This window comes from Ciconia boyciana, chromosome 8, assembly GCF_034638445.1.
Source record: "Ciconia boyciana chromosome 8, ASM3463844v1, whole genome shotgun sequence".
Taxonomy (NCBI): Eukaryota; Metazoa; Chordata; class Aves; order Ciconiiformes; family Ciconiidae; genus Ciconia; species Ciconia boyciana.
In genome coordinates, this window is record NC_132941.1 from 14278694 (window position 1) to 14299248 (window position 20555).

The 20555-nt window shown below is 36.5% G+C and overlaps 1 protein-coding gene across 1 annotated transcript in view; it reads right to left on the minus strand.

Annotated features, from left to right (window-relative positions):
• Positions 1-20555, minus strand: part of MYO5C (myosin VC) — a 37602-nt gene that overhangs the window by 15598 nt on the left and 1449 nt on the right. Inside the window, exons 2-24 of the mRNA XM_072870286.1 lie at positions 18329-18439; positions 17248-17413; positions 16837-16981; positions 16268-16424; positions 15556-15699; positions 14541-14622; positions 13835-13942; positions 13179-13285; positions 12282-12547; positions 11762-11843; positions 11267-11407; positions 10010-10135; positions 9293-9376; positions 8245-8379; positions 7787-7884; positions 6198-6284; positions 6000-6111; positions 4845-5056; positions 3457-3622; positions 2912-3058; positions 2145-2309; positions 1824-1917; positions 1169-1232 (exon numbers count right to left, since the gene is read on the minus strand). Coding sequence (XP_072726387.1) covers positions 1169-1232; positions 1824-1917; positions 2145-2309; positions 2912-3058; positions 3457-3622; positions 4845-5056; positions 6000-6111; positions 6198-6284; positions 7787-7884; positions 8245-8379; positions 9293-9376; positions 10010-10135; positions 11267-11407; positions 11762-11843; positions 12282-12547; positions 13179-13285; positions 13835-13942; positions 14541-14622; positions 15556-15699; positions 16268-16424; positions 16837-16981; positions 17248-17413; positions 18329-18439 — 2999 coding nt within the window. The remainder of the gene's footprint in view (positions 1-1168; positions 1233-1823; positions 1918-2144; positions 2310-2911; positions 3059-3456; positions 3623-4844; positions 5057-5999; positions 6112-6197; positions 6285-7786; positions 7885-8244; positions 8380-9292; positions 9377-10009; positions 10136-11266; positions 11408-11761; positions 11844-12281; positions 12548-13178; positions 13286-13834; positions 13943-14540; positions 14623-15555; positions 15700-16267; positions 16425-16836; positions 16982-17247; positions 17414-18328; positions 18440-20555) is intronic.

The window sequence follows — 20555 nt, forward strand, 5'->3', positions numbered from 1 at the left end:
GGTTTTGTTTTAATTTGAAGGACATGTTTCATTGAAGAAAACTTGAGTGAATCATAATTACTTGAAAATGCTATTCTACATCCTCAGAATCAATCTACAAAATGGATGATAATGGGGTGAGAATGTCCCTAGATTTCCCTACATCTAATTCAGATATTGGGACTGAATTCAAGGCAAAACTGAATTCTTTCCACTTAAAGGCTAATTCTCTAACTCTCTGAGAGTTAGCCTACATGAGCAGCTTTCCACTACATTTATGGCTACAGTCAGCACCGAAGAAGGACACAGCAACAGAAAGCCATGTGTCCTTCTCAGTAAAATATTGCAGGAAGCTTTCCATTTTCTACTAGCCCCTGCTGGAATGGACTGGCTTCCAACATAATATAGCTAATGGGCAAAGCAGAAAAACTAGCAAAGAAGTGCTCTTAGTATAGTCTAAAGTTACTTGCAGCTGAAATCAGACTGAGCTGAAACACCACACAGCTTCTAACCCTAGGGAACAGTGACTGATTGCACTCTTCACACTTCAGAGAACAGCATTTATCTGGTACCTAAGGTTCTCTGTCTTATACTGGAAAAGAGTTACTGGGAAATAAACACTTGATCTGAGAAAAGCATGCTGCAAAGCAGCAACTATTTATTGCTAAATAATAGGATTTTTTTAATAGTACAAATGAAATACCAAAGGTGGGGGGGGGTCGAAGGTTTTCCCCTATATTTTTACCCAAGTGTCCTTTACAAACACTGCCTTTCCTTCCAGCTGAATCTTTCAATTCTGTCCTTTAATAGTCATGTCACAGGAATTCTGACTGATATGGCCATCAGCTGCTCTTCCAGATCTGACTGAATTCTGAGGACATCTCCAAAGAAACCATTATAATCAAAGTTGCCTTTCAATTCTCAGAAGGACATATGAAAAGACAGGAAACTGCAAAAGCAAGACCAGTCTCAGATCTAGAATATAATTTCCTGCATGTGACTGACACACAAACAAGCATGTGCTTTTCCTCAGCTGTACACGAAGTACTTCAGTACTAGCATTAATGTCCAAGAACACTGACAGATTCATAAGTGATGCAAGCATAATACATTTAGAGCAGGAGAAAGAAAGGCAGGGAAAGAGAAAAAACGAATGCTGTTTCAAAGCAATAAAATTCAGATTCCATACACTCTCTGATTTTCTTCTTTTTGTACATCATTGAAGAGTTGCTTCGTGAGGTCATCCATTTTCTCTGTCAAAAAAATATTTCAATATTTCAAAGACCTTAATGCAATTATGTGCATTTATTAAAACAGTATGACCACAATGAGAAGTTCTGTTTTAATAAGAAATCTTTGACGTATTTTAAAGCTGAAATTACTCTCGAGTGCCAAAATTTATCACAGTAAATTTTACAAGTAATGCTATAGAATAAAAAGGTTCTGAAACACCAAAGTGTTATTCATCTAAAGTATACATCATCTCATGTGCTGCCTGTGTCCTTTGAAATTAGATTTATATATAAGATTAAAAGTATATTAAAAGGAACCAAGGACGAAGAAACACTGAAGGAATGCATGTGTGTAAGACAGGAAACATAACAGGAGGAGAGCTTTTGCTACTGAAAGAACAAATTTAATTTAATTATAAAATTAAAAGCACTTGCACTACATATTTTAAGCAAGAGAAGCTTAGGACCAACTTCTAATTTACTGTAAATTCAGCATTTATATTGGTTTTATTAGAACAAAAGTCATTTACCTTTGCTGAAAACCTGACTTTACAACTTTCCCCCACTATAACTCCTTTATAACGCCTTTAAAACTCCTTTTAGTTATTGTACCTTTCATTTCCTCAGTTTTTTCTTGAAGCTTTATTTCTAAGGTCTCTTTCTGTTCTTGTAATTCTTTATTCTGATTCTCAAGTTTTAAGATTTTCTGTACACACAAAAAGTAACCATAATATACAAATCACAAAGGAGAAAGAAATAGGTCACACAAGGCCGAACATTTTAACAAGCATATATGGACTCCCTTCCTTCCCTGCCACCCCCGCCAAAAGTGAAGTTACTTCGTAACTCTCGAACCATGCATTTGATAAATCCAGTAATCGAAAAAAATATTTAAACTAAAATAAAAGCACCCAGATGGCAAATAAAATTTACCTGTTCACTGTCCTCTCTATATTTTTTCCCTTTCTCTTCATATGTTCTCTTTTGAGCAGTTAACTTTTCAAGATCTAATTCAAGTTTCTGAATTGTATCCATGTCATTCATATGAGTTGAAGCCAGATTGGTCAATCGTTCCAGCAAACCATGATTTTCTCTACTCTACAATGAGCAAGACAGGTTAAAAGAAAACCAAAAATACACAACTGAAACTGTTTAACAGAATTCTGAAGGAAGCACCTGACCTATTTCTGCTCACCATCCCACATCACTCATGATATTTCAACCAAGGATTGTTTCCACCAATTAGATTAAAGCTACCATCTTAAAGATGATTTGGCTGGTGTGGCTCTCAAAAATAAGCTGCAAAATAAACATAATATGGATTTCCCAAAAGTTACTAAATATGTTGCACCAGAGCAGTATCTCACACATCCTTCATCCTAATACAAGTAATCCCATCCAGAGACTGGACAGACTACTTAAGAAACAGTAAAAAAAAAAATGTTCATGGCAGACTCTTCTCATTGGCAAAACTAACCAAAAAATATAAGGAAGCCCTGCATGATTCTTCCTACCCTAGATGTAGGAAGAATACTAGTGGTTTATTATAAAGGACCATATCCTTTACATATTATCCTGTCTTGTGAAGTAAAATATGGATATTGTAATTCACGTAAGCCTCTAGTCAACATGAGAGCTCTGAATAAAGCAGATGTGATAAAAAAATTAGTACAAATCATAAACTGACTGGTGTCACTCACTTGTTCTTCTATCTTTTTCTGCAGTTGCTGAACTCTATATGAAAGCTGAATATTCAATACAAACCGCCGAATATTCTGAAATCTGCGCCTGGCAAGCCATGCACGGGCATATTTCTGAAGGATCACAGCGTTGTGTTCTTCAAGCATCTTTAAAATAAAATATTAACATCTATCTGTAATTATGGCTCAATCAGCATAAATTAAAACATTATGTGAATCTACATACACTGTTAATGACAATGCTTCTCACAGAAGTATCAAAACACTGAAATACCCGGACTGCAGACACACTTGATCCACCGTAGTAATCACACTAAATGATCTGCATCAAGTATAAACCAGACAGAGTTCTTGGTAGCTCAGAGATTACATCTAAGCTACTGTGTATCAGTGTTGTTATAGTAACAATATAAAAATAGAGTAGAAGATATGAGAAGCAGACATGCCAAAGGTCAAGTGTTAGGGATCATTGCCCTTGTCTCCATCTTTCTTAGAGAGCAATAGCTGTTTCCAGTTTCTGAAATAAAATTTTTGATAGGCTGTACCTTCTGATATTTTTTTCTTGCTAGAAATCCTCTGGTATAGGCTTGAATTGTTACAGCAGCCACATGGATGAGCTGGCAAAGTCTACGGACCAGGTAACCCCGACAGTGTTTCTGAATAATTATAGCTGCCCATGTTTGCTTCAGAGTTCTTGCGGTTATAGCTTGCCTTAATTCAAAAGACAAAGTTTACTTAGGTCACATTAGATTTCTCATGCTCATTCCCTTGATCAGCCAAATAACACACACAAAAAGAGAAGATATTGAAAACAGGCATCCACTATCTAAAACACAGCTTTTTCTTCCATCAAAGTGAAAGGGAGGGAATTAATCACAGTCTTTGAAGTCTGTTCCACAAGCAGTTGTTCTGATGGTCTCTTTCTGAAAATTTCAAAGCCTACAATAGAGCCATCTTCCTCTCTGTCTGCTCTGTGAATGACTGGTGCGGTTTCTCTGCTGCATAATTCCTCATAATAATTTGTACACACTAATTTGCAGACCCTTGTATAAATTGCTTTTCCTTTCTGCTACCTGATTTCTTCTCTGGCTCTGAAGCTAAGCAGTAAGCCCAAGCCAACAACTGCATCACTCATCATTAGCTAAGGACTGAGCCTACAGGTAGACAGGCCTCTCAGGAATCCAGCAGACAACATTTGAAATCTGCTAGAGTACTTTCTTCATATCAGCTGAATAACTTCAACTTTTTCAAGTCCACAATTACAATCAAGAGGAAATGAAAATACAATCTGAATTGCTCTTCCATAAAAATTTGTTGTGGTTTAAACCCAGTCAGCAACTAAGCACCACACAGCTCACCTAACTCAACTAAGCTCACCCTCCCCCCACCCCGGTGGGATGGGGGAGAGAATCAGAGAAAAAGTAAAACCCATGGGTTGAGATAAAGACAGTTTAATAGGACAGCAGAGGAAGAGAAAATAATAATAATAATAAAAAGATGCACAATGCAATTGCTCACCACCCACTGACCGATGCCCAGCCCGTCCCCGAGCAATGATCACTAATCCCCAGCCAACTCTCCCAGTTTATATACTGAGCATGATGTCATATGGTATGGAATATCCCTTTGGTCAGTTTGGGTCAGCTGTCCTGGCTGTGCCCCTTCCCAGCTTCTTGTGCACCTGGCAGAGCATGGGAAGCTGAAAAGTCCTTGACTAGTGTAAGCACTACTTGGCAACATCAGTTGTGTAATCACATTATTCTCATACTAAATCCAAAACACAGCACTACACCAGCTACTAGGAAGAAAATTAACTCTATCCCAGCCGAAACCAGGACAAAATTACACTTCCAAATTAGTTGGGCATTAGTTTGACCGTCTATATCCCTTCAGGCACACCCTAAGAGCAAATTCATTCATCAGCCAAAAGTACCGTACAGTCCGCTGCCCCCGGAAATACTGCTGTATTACAATAGCTGCTTGTTTTATGCAAAGGAATTTCTTCCGCTGCAGCCAGCCTCGAACACTCTTTTGGATCATGATGCATGCGTGTCTCAGTTTATCTGATCGCCGTTTTTCTAAGTAAGCAACCTGTCCTGCTCTGAAGAAAATTTTTGTTCTCCCAAACTGATATTGGTTACGATCCTGAAAAAGAAAACAATAGGTATATTAAGATTTTAGTTTATTATTGTAGACCAGACACTTTGTTCCTTTTATAAATTGTCACTTCAGGCAAACTCTTCTGAAATGACATGATCTTGCTAGATAAGAATAACCTCTCTGCCTTCTTTGTAGATAGGAGTAGATGGGGGGAAAATCCACTTAGCAGGAAAGAACCAGAGAATTATATCCAAAAATCACACCCTAGTGATCTCAAATTAAAGGGAGGATCTGGACTTGTCATTGAGGCCTTGAAAGCAACCTCTTCACCCCCTCCTACAAGCCTGGTTCCTTGGGCTCAACACTACCTTTTGGTGCACGTCTGGCCTTGAATCAGTGAGCTGTGTGAGCAAAAACTCAGGGCTCTTTTAAGCTCAGGCTCTCACCCTTGGCCTGTGCTGGAGCTATGTTGCAAGTATGCCTGTGTTTGGTCTTACACATCCCTGAGTCTGAACTCAATCCTGACATGCTGACTTGAATCGCTGGCTTGACTCAGACCAGCCTCATCATTACAGACTTGTCTAACAAATAGGAGCAATATGCAAAATAGCACATTTTTAGAACAGTTCTCCGATATGCTGCATTCCACCATCAAAAGCTCTCTTGTGTGCGTAAACTTCTAATACTTGACAATGCATACCATTTACTGTTCACTGGTTTATGAAATATAGGTAGAATATCTTCCATTTTACAAGTGAAGATATTAAGCACAGACAGGTTAAATCACCTGTCTACAACCACATCACGACTATGTTACAACACAAGGTTATTGACTCACAAGCCTATGTGCAGCACACTACATGAGGAAAGATATTAATAACGTAAATATCTTTCCTATTTGAGGAGTGAGATACTACTCTTGGCAAAAGAGATCTTTTATTAATAATAGATGCTGTAACACATAATGGGTCAGTGCATACAAACTAACCTGGATTAGCCGCTGCAAAACAATCTTGCAAATCTGCTTCTTATCATTTATGGAGAGTTCCTGCTGTGTCATAAGAATGCTGTAACGGCTGAAAAACTCAATGTAAGTCCACCTGGAAAATTAAAAGTTAGTAAATGCAATTCATTTAAGAGACACTTAAGTATATTTTGACATATGGAGGCCCGCTGCTATCCCTACCTGGATGGGTAGCTCTGTGCACTAATCCGAATAGTTTCCAAAACACCACATGCTCGCAGTTGCTGAGCCACTCTTTTTGAATCAAACCTAAAAAAGCAGAGTTATATTTTACATTTTTGCTGGGTTTGGCATGCTATAATAATTATAACCATTCTACTAGCTGGATTTCTATTTCTGCCCATAGGATGCAGGGCTCCCTACTTTTTATACGGTGTCTTACTTTTTTTTTTTTTTAAATATGTGATAGGGAGTATCTGGGTTTTCTTTTTCTGCCTCAAAACAAAAGGAAGACCATTTATTTTTTTCTAACAAAAAGTCCTGTTTCTTTTCAATATTAACTGTGAAAGCTCATATATACCAAGTGGCAAAGAATCATGCCACTCTCAGCGTAAAACATACACAGAAATAAATTCCCTCAGCAGTCCATTGGGAAATAACTCCCTCTAGGCACTCTTTAGCACGCTGATTATGAATAAAACAGGATTTACTCATGAATATCCGGTTCAACATTATCAACACAAGACATGGAAAGACCCTTTCCAATTCTAGACCAGAGCTGATATGCCCACAGAGCAACTACACTACAGTGTCGATCCAGTACTAGCTAAGCGATCCCTGTGGCTGACAGATGACTATATTGTTCTTTCACGAACTTATGGTAGACTATTCTAGTCTAATTCAGACATGTTTTTATAGTATCCAAGCTATTTCCCCCCTCATTGCTATCACACAGAATAATGAGGTCTCACTGTAGTGATAGTGAAACAGTGCCATTTATAACATGTTTTGCACAGACAGATTTTGTCTGGCTTCAAGAAAATGAGCTAACACATTAAAAAAAAGTAATTTAGAATAAAATTTTGCCTCTTCCCTCCTACTCAGATACGACAAAAGCTTTTATTTCATTTGTCATTACACTACCTTCTAGCTAAAAGCTGTATAACTGAAACTAGATTCCACATGTCTGCCCACAAACCAGACCAATAGCGGCATCAAGGTTAACTCCCACTTACAGTTAGTCGTTATCAAGCTAGACATAGGAATTATGCAAACTATCTGGCATATGTGATTGTACTGTAACATTAAAATGATATAAAATTGGGGGAAAAAGCCAAGGCTACGTTCAACACTGCTCATACCTTTTCTAACTTCTAAAGCTCCTCTAAGTATTTCTGTGGACAAAAGTGAAGTTCACAAAGAAAATGGTAGTGGCTTTTATTCCTTAAATATGAATTGGTGCTAACCCATACTGTACAAGAGCAAACACACCTAAACAAAATATCCACCAGCTTAAATCAAAGGTGGACAACCTTTACCCGAAAAATGTTACGGCAAATACACAAACACTAATATCTGACTTGAAAAATTTTAGGATAATAAAGAATTTTTAAGGTATCAATAACTATTACTGAATTATTCTATTTTTGTAGGAAGATAGTATTTTTTTACTTCAGTTATCTTGAAAGGAAAAATATGTTCTGTATGGGAAGTTGTTCAACAGTAAGAATTTAGCTTGCTGACATGTGAAATAGAAAAATACTCTTAATTTTAAAGGTAATATAACAGCTCAACACCACTAACATACTTACTCAAAAGGCAACTTCTCATCATTTGGCTTTATGCATCGTACATAATGAGGGGTGGTTGCATTGAGTGTCACCATAAGTAAAGACAAAGAACTCCGGAACTAGAAAATATCAGACATAACAGTTTTGCTAATGAGACATTTACAGCTAAGGAAAAAGTCAAATGTTAGGTTTTTAATTCTTTGTTAGGTTTTGGCTAGACACTGGGAGATTTTATTAGGGTTTAGATCTTAAACGCAGGAAATTTAACAGTCCTGCTGTACCTAACAGCCTCCTATATATAAATTAAACACACCTACTTATACCCAGACCTGGAGCACCGCACTGTGGCTGGCTCTTACTGTACTGAAAACTGCATAGTCCACCGTGAATAGTAACAGAATACAGCACCGTAGTCTCAGACTGCCCAGTACACTTTCCTGAAAGTATGAGCATCACAGAATAGCATGGTTACGTAGTACCTTACTGCCAACAGTCATCCGGAGTTGTTTGTTAGGTGATTTGAGAACAGGTCTTGCAGATTTGATGTTTATAGTTGAACTGAAAGGTGAAACGGACACTGGATTGTCTTGAAAAAAATTTGCACACAGATGAAACTAAAAGTGTGGTGAAAGAATCACAGTTAAATACTGTGTAACTGTAATAACATTTAAATAAAAATTACATTTACTGTAACATAAAATGCAAAACTCATCCATCTTAATGCTTAGGCCAGGTATTACAAGACTTGGAACCGGATCTTTAAACCACAAACAAACAACAATTGAAGAAACAGTTGCAACAATTCTGAGTCTGTTGTGAAGCACTTACACATTTCACAGACAAAATTCAACAACTGTTAAGTAGGCCTGCAAAAGCTATTTCAATATGAGCAAACATGGACATAAATACAGAATAGAGTTAAAAATAAGACCACTTAACGTAATATTTTCACAATATTTAAGTTAAGAGTATGTTTTTTGGTCAGATTAAGTTAGCTTCTTAATAGTAACCCTAAAGTCTCAAGGCTGTAGACTTGAAATGGACAGGGCCTTCAAGCAGATGGGAAGTGGCAGGCACATGTAAGACATCTGATGTTTTCCCTGCCCTGGCATTCTCTTAATCTCTTTTGAAGAATAAACAAAGGCAGCTGTTAATGATAAACTACCTATCAAAGCTACATATAATGACTATAGGGAAAAAAAAAAATAAAATAAGTGAATTGTTCAGTTGCAAGGATTCCAAAATGCTCTTCAAGGGAGATATTAAGAAAACAAAAAATTACTAACATAACTAGCAAAGTAAATGCACATATATGGAAAAGTTGAATACTGTGTTTTTCCATCTTGTATGTTATTTTGTCATTAAAAATACACACTTGTAGAATATTAATAAAATTAAGAGTAAACTAATTGATTCAGCCTATTAAAAAAATCTTTTTATCAGAACAAAACTTTTTAAATCAGATCTGAATGAATTCCAGTAAAATCAGGTATTCAGAAAATTAATCATTACTGATTGTTCACAAACCTTGCTGTCTTTCAAAATTTCAGTCAATACTTCATGTACCGTATCTCTGTTTTTTTCCAGAAAGCCTTCACATTTATATTCTACCTGTGCAAACAGGTGAAATCATTAACTTTTCAGCAATACATGAACAGTTAGCAAAACAATAATTTTTACTCTCTAAGCTGTGGTGGCCAACAGCTCTTTATTAGTCTTAAACATGATGCCTGAAACTCTGCTTCTTCCAGTTTCATTATGGCAAGCATACATACAGGCATACTGCAAATTCAGAAGCAGGACAAACTGTCAGAATCCACTATCAACTGCAATTTCCTTCTGCCTTCATTAGGAACTTCTTTCCTCCTCTCTTCATTATTCTATGATTTCAAGTCAAAATACCAAAAAAGGAATACTACATTTGAAATGTAAATAACAGACTAAAATGTGTAGAGACTACAATCTTAACTATTTTATTTACACATTGTACTCTTTTTCTGCCTCTCTATCTTGATGACTTATTTTTATACTCTCAAATTCATTATCTTAAGCACTTCTTATGTTTAAATAGCATGCTACGGGCAGCATTACCAATAAATAAATAGTACTATTATTGAAGATCCATTCTACAGAAGTTCCAAACAAGTGTGGTTAATATTTTCTCTATTTCCTAAGTTTGTTTCTTTTCTGAATGAGCTACTGCTAGAAACAGGGTGAAATAATACTGGGTTGTTTACACTCTACCTTATCAGCAAAGTGTTGAATGATGAAAGACGTGTTTGACATCCTTGGCTTTTCAAAGAGTGCGTTTTTATTGACAAAATTATTATATAGCTTTTGAAGCCAGTTTTCATCTGTTCCATGAGGTAACTGTAAAAATGAGAAGGGCAATCTCTTTAACAAAACTCTGTTGGACTGTTAAAAACAGCAAAACTGCTTACTATCAATAAATACTGTCTGAATGAAACATCTTCAGTGAGTTACAAGGCCTGATAACAATCAGTTTTTGTCTTTTCAGACTAGCCAGTGGCTCCCTGTAGCAAATCATTTTAAGAAAGAAGGTCGTATTAATCCACAAATTTGCTGACTACAGTTAAATCTCTGATGAGTCATAAATCATTTTGTCCTAAGAGGATGCTACCTGCAATCAGGGACAACCTGATCTCTCAGAATGCTAATGAGCAGAATAACAGGTAAGCTAATGACTTAGGGAATATTGCCTAATTTCTTCCATATTACTCCATGGTTTGGCTTCTGAGAAGTATGACCTGCCAATATCACCAAAACACCTTTTGGAGACCATTTTAACAGGGCTCACCTTTCCCTGCCCTGTTCTTCACTGACAAAGCTACTTCAATAGGTTCAGAAGCCTAAGGAAACTACATATGTCTGTAGAAGAAAAACATATACATTCAGGAATTGCTACAGTCAGGAGTGAGCACAGAGAAAAAAATAGTAAGGCTGAAGAAGAAAAAGCAAAGACATAGGTTTGATGCATTTGACAAGAACTTACAAAAAAGGAAAGGAAGACTGTTTTTTGTATCAAAATTAGTGATTCATGGAATAACTGAACTGTAGAAATATTGGTGGAAGAGACCCCTGGAGCCTGGGTAGTCCAAATTCCTGCTCGGAGCAAGGCTACCACCAACACTAGATCAAGCTGCCGTTTGAACTCAAATCCAGGAAGTATCCAAGGATGAGGATCCTACCGCACCTCTGCTTAACCTATTCTAGCACTGCACTACCCTCACAGTGAAGAAATCTAGTTGCTGGGTTAGCTTCTAGGTAAGAATCTAGTTTTAGGTTCTTAATTTTATAAGAGAAAAATGGACTAAGTGGCTTACCATCAAAACTAACAAATAGAGGGCAAACATTAATGTTCCTTTTATGAGGAAAATGCTCTACTTCCCATTTAAAGGGCAAAATATGGATTACAAGCCCAACATGTAAAAATCTATATAGTTTTTAATGAGCTCATAAATACAAGAACTTTTAAATTACCAAGCACTCTTCATCCAGAAGTTCTAAAATTCCCATTTTAGCTTCAATAAGGTCAATGACAGGCTGGTTGTCATAGAAGTCTATTAAAGTCCATGGGATATCTTCCTTCATATATTCTTCTTGTTCAAGTTTAAAGACATGCTAGATATGTGAAAATTATGAAGATGTAAGGTTACAATTAAGGAAGAAAATATATACAATGTGTGCACATGCATGTGTGTGATTGTATATATAAGATATACTACAAAATATATAAATATTTTGTTTCTACTACATGTCTGTCTTGTAAGAAAAACTCAGAAATTTTCATTTTTTTATATATATGTGTGTGTATGTGTATATATAAAAATAAAATACTTTTATCTATTACTGGATAGCCATTATCCAGAAATATCCATTACTCAAATACAAATAGCATTTGCTAATATCCATTATTGATAATCTCAAAACTGAAGCAAAACAATATAAAGAACTGTAACAAATAAAAAAACATACCAGGTTAAATTGCTGCTGCAGTTTTTCATTAGCATAATTGATGCAAAATTGTTCAAAACTGTTCACATCAAACGTTTCAAAGCTGAAACACATGTCAAATAAGTAAAAAAAAAATCCCTTGTCATTTAAATGCAAATGGTACTATCCTTGTAAGTCTTTGGAGCTATCCTAATATTTCTAAGAAAATTAAATAGCCATAAGACTAATGAAGATGCTAAGGCATTTCAAAACTTCTCTAGAAGTTAATGTTACCAGAAATAACACAGCTAAAAAAATTCCAGAGTTAAATCTAAAAGTATCATCTTAAAAGTTAAATTTAAACCTCATTCACAAAAAAATGCTAATATTTACAGTTGCTGAGCATTTCCACTACTCTGGATGCTAAAGAACTTACATGACTATGACCTTTCAGTAAAACAAATCTCTCCAAATTCATCAGCAGCACAAATTGAAAAGTGACTTATCAACTCCAAAGAAAAGGCACAACTTCAAGTAAATTTGTTTCCAGAGACATTCTTACCCATAAATGTCCAAAACACCAATAAAAGTATGTTGTTTGCCAGGGAACTGCAAAGCTTGGTTAATTCTTTCCACAATAAAGTCAAATAAATGAGAATAGATCTTCTTTGCCAGAGCATCTCTTCCATTAACAGCCTGAGCTCTTGTCATTGGCTTTATTACAGTCTCTGAGGTAGTGATAATCTTTCGGTGGCACAACCATTGTGCCATTTTGTCACAGTCTAAATCCAGAAGTTCACAGAATATATTGAGATGTTTATCTTCTAGCTTTGAAGAAGATAAATAAATAATATTAGATCACATTTAATACTTTAACTGCTGTCTAGACAGTGAAATCCTGGCACCACTGACATTAAACTATGACTTTTATTTTTACATAGACAAGGGGCTCTGTTCACTTCTTCGTCTGACAAAATATCGAGAAGAGCTAAAGCAAATAATACTGGATAGAGCTCCTGATATAGGAGAGAAAAACTTAGACTGGATGAGATGAAAGACTGAAAGAAAAAGTTACTTTAGCCTGTGTTTAGGTGTCCTTGCTTTTTAGACTTGCATAGTCTCCTGGGACACATTCTGAGCAGCTTTGAGAATGCTCTGTTTCCTGTATCCTGGCAGATAGTCCCACATGGCTTTTCCAACAGCTGTGGATCAATTGGATATGGGGTTCTCTTAGCCACATTTTGCCTTTTGTTCAGACTTTCTGAGGTTGGGCACAAAACAGGATTTGCATAAACACTTGCTGTGATTATATACAGATGAAGATGGAGAAATCTCTCAAGTTTAGTATACCAGAGTTAATGCTGCTCTGAGCCCCAGATATGAGAAAAACTATTGCTAAAGGATTTTTGGCATAGAATATAAAAGAAAATGTTGGTATCTGAATGAGCTATTTCCTTACACTGATGGATGATCTTTCATGTCCAACAGCTGTTATTTCCACATTGCCTAAGTGTAGGATTGCTGACAGTATTTTAAAAACATCCATCTGAAAATCCCCCTTCAGACCTAAAAAAAACCCAATTCTTTATTATTTTAAATACTCAGAAACAGTACAATTAAGTAAAATAGCACAACGCTGGATTACTTGTTTTGCTGCGTAGCCAAGAATTGTATAGTATCTCTGCAGACTACTATGCAAAGTCTTGGTTCTGCCTACTTTCTGCCTGTCTGATCCGATGAGAGATTAGGCATAAATTCCTGTACCTCCCAAAATGCCAGCTCAAGTCCAATTTTGCTTTCACATAAGCCATATACAGGCAAAGAAGCTTCCAATTCCACTTCTGTCACATCATGTTAGCTTAAGGGCCAAGAAGACTCCAGCCCTTAGTGATTTTGACCATTAACAACGAACACCAATCGCTAACAGCCATTTGCTCTTGCCTAGTACTTTTAAAACAGACCAACAGTGCAATGGATAAGCTATGAAATAAATTATTTTGGTAATTACTACTAGCGTTTTGGACATTTTAGAAACAATCCACCTTTACCTATTTCAGAAAAAGAAAAAACCAAACAATTTTTAAATCTATTGAAAAGGTATCCCCAAGAATTTACCCAGTAAGGCAAATGTCTTCTGAGTCTCCACCATATTTGCTCTGTCATCAACTCCTTCTATTACTGTGCTGCCACCCATTCTTGTGTAGTTAAATTCTTCTGCACTTCCTATAGATAAGAAGCAAAACTTGTAATGCTGGCAAATTCAGGAATGGGGATAGCCACTTGTTAAAGACTCTTGTAACACCAGAAAATTAAAGGTGCTGTCAGATGACAGCTCTTCAGCAATGAGCTGGAGGTGCTCTTTTTCTGAGGAAAATCCATGTGCCTAACTCAGTTAAGCTGACAAAAATTAGTATTCATAATTCCTAGCAATCTTAATACTTGATCTAACAAACAAACAGGAATGAAGACTGAGTAAACATATACCTAAGGTCTGCTTCTCCCATGTGGCATTAAACCTTCTTTGTATATAAATTAATCAAGCCCCTAAACTGTCATTATAGTATCCGTCACTACAGAAAGTATTAGAATAAGATTTTCAAACACACTTCGGTATTTGATTATGCACTATTCAAGTTATTAGGGATTTGCTACCAAGTTCAATACAAGCAGGATTAATAGCCAAATGACTTAAAAATGCAAGTCCCATCGTAAGTCTGTGAGATTTATGCTATAAAGCACTTAACATCCTAGCATTTGAAAATCCAATCTCCAAAATAATGCACTGCAAAAATGGAGAGTATGTTATTTTCTTGAGACGTACCCAATTTAAGATGCTTAAATTCAGGTTGCATAGCAGATGCACACAACTGATAAAATACATGGTAGTTTCTCTCATTCTCTGACTGTAAATTAAAGCAAAGAATACCATTACAGAAAGAAAAAAAAAACAACAAACCAAAACAACAAACAAACAGAAAAGCATTCAATATTCAACACTACTGTAAAGAGATAATGATACTTGAAGGCTAAATTCTGCTGCAACATAGTTTGGCAAAGAAATTGCCCAATATTAAAATGGCACATCTTAGACTTCAACAAGAGCTTTGAAAATGATAAATTTCAAGTATACTTTATTTCCATTACCGATATGCTGAGTTCTTTCCCCAAGGCTGTTACTCTAACAATTTTTTCAGCCTGAACAACCAGCTACTAATAAGAACTGACAAATACTGTAATGAACAACTGGGTAGGAGTGCCAGCTGAAATGCTGCCCTGTGGTAACTCAAAAAACTCTCTATTTCCAAACCATCCTTCTAAGCAGATATATAGAAGTATTTTTCATAGTACTTACAAAGTTACAATACCACTAAAAAACAAAACTTCATAAAAAGTTTTATAAAATTAAATGCTTTCTTTATTTGATTATCACAATTATGCTCTGACACTGTAATGAGTCACATGCAATAAGCCCTGGCGTTATAAATTTTCAGCCAGTTTTCTACTGAGACTCCCTCTGCCCTATATATGCTGTTCCTTTACAGATACAATTGGCACATGTTACTATTGTGACTGAAAGCCACAGATTTCTCACATACTTCTTGCACTTGTCTCAGGGAATTGTCCCCGAGATACATCCTCCACTTAACATAAGGAAGAACACGGAATAAATTAGTTTCTTATTATAAAAAAGATTAGCTCCTATTAAAAAAATAAATCAAATGCTGATTAGACATACTATTCAGAAATTCACATAACATTTTCTATATGAAACTAGTAAAGGATAGTACATTAGTAGCCATACTGACATTGACTGCTTTTAACTTTATTTGACCCACCTGAAAAACAACTCTGGATTTCTCAAGCAAGTATGTTCTCATGTTAGCTCCAATGATTTGGTAACTCTGATCAAAACTGATTTCAGTGTATTTTCCAAATCGACTGCTATTATCATTCCGCGTGGTTTTTGCATTGCCAACAGCCTATGAAAATAATAAACTTTTAGGATTTGTTTTACTAGCATCTTTCATAAGATTAACTTTCTCAAAATATGATTTAACTACAAGTTCCTGAAATCTCAGGTGCTCAAGGAACAACCTCAACATTGAGGTATGAGATTTATATTTTGAGGCCCAAATTTGAAAATAAGCCTCAAGTCAAACAGTATAACACTACATAAACTGAGAATTAGAGAAACGACATTCTCCCACCATAAGGAACCTTAACCATTTTCTACTGCAATTCGTAAAACCAAACAAATAACTTGTTCAATATTGTTTTCCCATCATCTAATTAACAGGATGTGGTCAGATAAAACTCTGGAAGCAAACTAGTGCCTCCAAAGGGCCACTGGTAAATTAGGCAGAACCTGGGTGCTCCTGAAGCTGACTGCCTCTTTCTGCCAGTAACATTCAGAGGTTAAACTTCTAATTTAGATATCTAACTCAGGCAGCTAAAACATCCCTAAAAATTTCAAACAAAGATGTTCAGTAGCTCTCAGAATTCTTTCCTTGATGAGTACAAACTTGACAGATACTCTCTGAAACTTACCTCGGTTATTGGATTGGATGCCAGTACTTTATCCTCCACATGTGCATTGCTGCTTGACTTACTCACAGTAGCAAAGTATCTCATAGTGTATCTTGCAGACACAGTCTTTCCAGCTCCTGATTCTCCACTGACTATAATAGACTGATTTTTGTTATTTCTAAAACCAAATAATCAGACAGTTTAAATTAGACATGCCTAAAATGCACCTATAAATGTAAGAATTATACATATGAAACAAATGTAAGAAAACACAACTGTGGTCAACTCTCATATCAGTTCCAACTTTCATCTGTTCTTCTCTTTTACTCCTTGTTGGCTGTAACCTCTAGGCTGATGTCATTGCTATTCACTCAGCTAAGACAGCGTTTTGTCCCTCATGAAGAATGAAAACAATTATAAGTTCTAGAAATTCCTCAGCTGGTTAAGGAATTACTCCGCCTCTAGTTGTTACCCATTCAAAGGTATTCTTAATAGCCAGTGGCACATACACAGTTAAATTAAATTACAGTTAACACTGACTGCCACTAGACTTCACGTGTTATTTATGGACATTAAACAACATACCGAACCTTGCCATTTGCTTGTATGCTTCTTCTGCCACAGCAAATATATGTGGATCCATGTCCCCCATGTTTTGCCCACTATACGCATGGATAATAGCATCTCCATATATTGGCAACTGTTTATAGGGGTTTATTGCAACCAAAATTATTCCTACAACCAAGTGTACAAAACAAAATAAAACATAGGTTAGGTCAATAAAAACTGGCAACAACAATTAAACTGATACAAAGTTGCAGTGTTTTCTAAACTAGGTAGGAGATCCTGATCAACAAACAAGTCTATACTCATACAAAAACTTGAATGAGTTAAAATACACTTGAGGAAAATATTACTCACATCATATTGCAAACTAACCCAAGATTATTATTTTTTTTTTTTAAGAATTTTTTTTAAACCTTGCATTTGACTTTGCTTACCACTATAGGTGTAGATAAGCTTAGACTCCACAAAACGAACTTTAAGATTGTGTAGAACAGCTGGTTCATGGAGATAACTAAGTGCAGTGAGATCGTTTTCACCAACAAGTATGTCAGGATTTCGTAGGGGTGGCAAAGCAGCTGGACCAACAGGGTAATTCAGTTCCTGTCAACAAAAGTGACTTGAAATATCATAAAATGCATTTTTGAATAAACACAAATTGATGTTCTACCTTTACACAAAGTTACAGGGTTGATGGAGCCCTGTCTGATCTTGTATTTCATCGGTTCCATACATCTCACTGAACTTAAGGGACCTGGAGATCATGAAAGTAAGACGGGTCCCTTTGTTGTTTATTAAAAAGAAAGCTACATTCTCTTTATTTACAATATTTTGTATTGAAATCTGTAAAAATGAGGAACGTGTTTAGCTCTCTAAGCACATGCATATTTCAAGTACAGATTAAAATGGTAGACCAGCTGCAAGTGAATGAAAGTAAACACCTGGTCAGAACTTAAGGCAGCTCTAAAACTACCCTTACTTGCAACCCTTCAGTTTTCTTTATACAAAATTTAAAACTCAATTCTGTTTCTTTCAACAAATCCATTTAATCATACGTTTAATACTTGTCTTTATAGAACAGAAATGCAGAAATACTGTTTTCAAAATATTAAATCTGTAAAGAACTCAGATACTAAAATTAACAGATCTTACATAAAGCAACAACTTTAGGGAAAAACAGCAACAGCTAGCTCTGCGAGAGATAATTATGCCTGTCTTGCACTTCCGATGTACTTAAGATGAGTTTCAGTGCTTGTTTCAAAAGTGAAGTAAGTGATCTTTCTTCTTCAAGGTATGTGTTCTATACTAATGTGATACAGATAGTAGAACGTCACTCTTCATATTTTTAGGTAACAGCTGTTTACTGTACAAATTTCAATATGATAAAACTCTGGTCACTGCAGGGTTGGCATAAAAGAAAATATGGACAAGTCATTTAGATCCTGTAAGGGCGAGTCCTATGTTTCTACATAAACATATCTCAGCAAACCCCACAATAATTAAGGCTTTTCTCCTTACAGTTCCATCTTCTAATTGCACATGGAGAAAACAGTCTCCAGCTTTGTAGTTTTTTGTGATTTCTGCAGACTGCCAAACTTCTTCATCATCAGGGATCCAAACCCTATTGTACTACAACAGAAAAACAAGATAATAGTTAGCTTAGCTATTATCATAATACCAGACTAGCATAAAAAGATAGTTTTCAAATGTCAAGTGCAACCTAAAAGCTGAACTGGATGCCAGGACTTTTTGGGATTATTATTAGCTCTGACCCTTTCAGAGGGCTATATTTTTGTGTTTTAGTTATTCTTCATGTAAGAAAAAAAATGAGGGCAGAGTCATTAATCTCAGACACACTTGTTCTACTCCTGTTTAGTGTGAAGTCTGCGGAACAACAGAGTGCAGGACTCTGAACAAGGGCCAGATTGTTGCCAGGCTCTTCAAACCCTCTAACACTGAACAAGGAGAATAAAACAACACTTAAGGCAGAGCCCTGATTTCTAGGAGATTTCAAATGAGCAAGTACCAGAAAAAGCATCCCACTTAGCAGAATTTAGACAATCACTTCCCTGAATTCAAATATGGGATACTGAACTTAGAAAGCATTTTGCCATGGGCACAGATGTATCCACAAGAAAGACTGTGCACAGTTACCTTTCTTCTAAGGGGACTCTAGTACAACCTCCAAACAACATCTTCCCCTGTTCTAGGGCAAACTTCAAAGACTACCAACAGGTTTCTTTCTTTACAAGCAATCAGCTGGCTTAGCTGAGCTCAGTCCCAGTAAGGTACTTCAGCTCTGCTCAGGAAGAAAACATCCTTCCTGAAAGCACTTACTTCCAACAGAAGCAGATGAATTGTAATTTTCTTTCAGGTATTTGAAGAACTGAAACAACAGAATTACCTCTAACCTTCTGAAGCATAAATGTTTGAATGTAAAGTATGCTGTTCAAACCATCTAGTTCTCCTATGCTGAAGTTAAAATGCTGAAGCATTAGCAATATCTTTAAATGCTCTGCCCTAGAAGCTATAGGAAACACCCTAGAAGCTATGGGAAACAGCATTCCTTAAAAGGACACAACATAGCTGGCAATCTCAGTAAGTCGGGAATTTCTTCACTGATGTGGAGTGTGTCTTTCTCGTCCTGCCAGGGTTTAGCAAAGCGGCATCATCCCTAAAGCCTCCCTAATGCTTCAACTATGCATTAATAGATACTGGTTTTAGTAACATTGAAATCACTTCTGTTGAGGGATTTGCAGTTTGAGATCACTTCTGACACGTCACCATCTTCCTTAAACCTTGGTGCAAAATATTTTTTATTCCATATAGCATGTATCTCAGATGGCAATGAAGATAACATTGAAGACTATATTTGGGTATAAGGACAGGACAGGAGGAAAGACAGTGATGTCAGAAAAAAAGCCTGAAAATCACCAGTACATGCTAGTACTAGTTTCTTATGGGCCAGGTCCCCTCTCATTTGTGATAAAGTAACACTAGAGAGCACAGAACTATTCAGTCCCTACTTGCACAAGCAACCATGCCATATAATCTTCTTCCAGCATCTTTCTGTTTTGATAGCCAGAACCCTTCATTGCATTCCCCTACCTTAGCTATATTCATGGTCAGTTTAAACCAACTGTGTTTAAATAAACCCGTGAGAACTGCTGCAGCTGCTTATTTGAAAAATCAACATTAGTCAAAGATTTAATGAAGTGTTAGCATACCCACAGATACCCTGGAGACTCATACACCTTCTCACTTTGGTGTTGCAACTGTTGTTTTTGGCACAAATTACTTTCTTCCTCTCTAATTTGGAGGAAGCCCTAGAAGCTCCAGTCGATCCTCAGAACGTGAGGGTCTCCACCCCAAGAACCCCACTGAACACACCGCCAACAGTGAGTGCCTACAGATGTCCCTACAAACTGCACTGTACCTCAACAGTATCTTTCTCAACTCTAACCCCTGAGGATCAACACCAAACAATTTAGGGTAAGGGGGACTTTCGCAGGGATGTCCTGCAAGTTAGCTTGGGTTGCTCAGTGACCTCTCTAGCTGAGTTTTCAGTATCTCTAAGGATGGAGATTGACCTTTCTGGTCAACCATACGCCAACCTGGCGTGCATGTCCGGTGATGAACCACTAATCAAAATCTCAGCCACTTTCATGATACCTCTTTGCTGATGCCTTCAGCATGATGGAATTTTTTCACGCAACATCCAAAATCACAAAGACCTTTTCTAAAC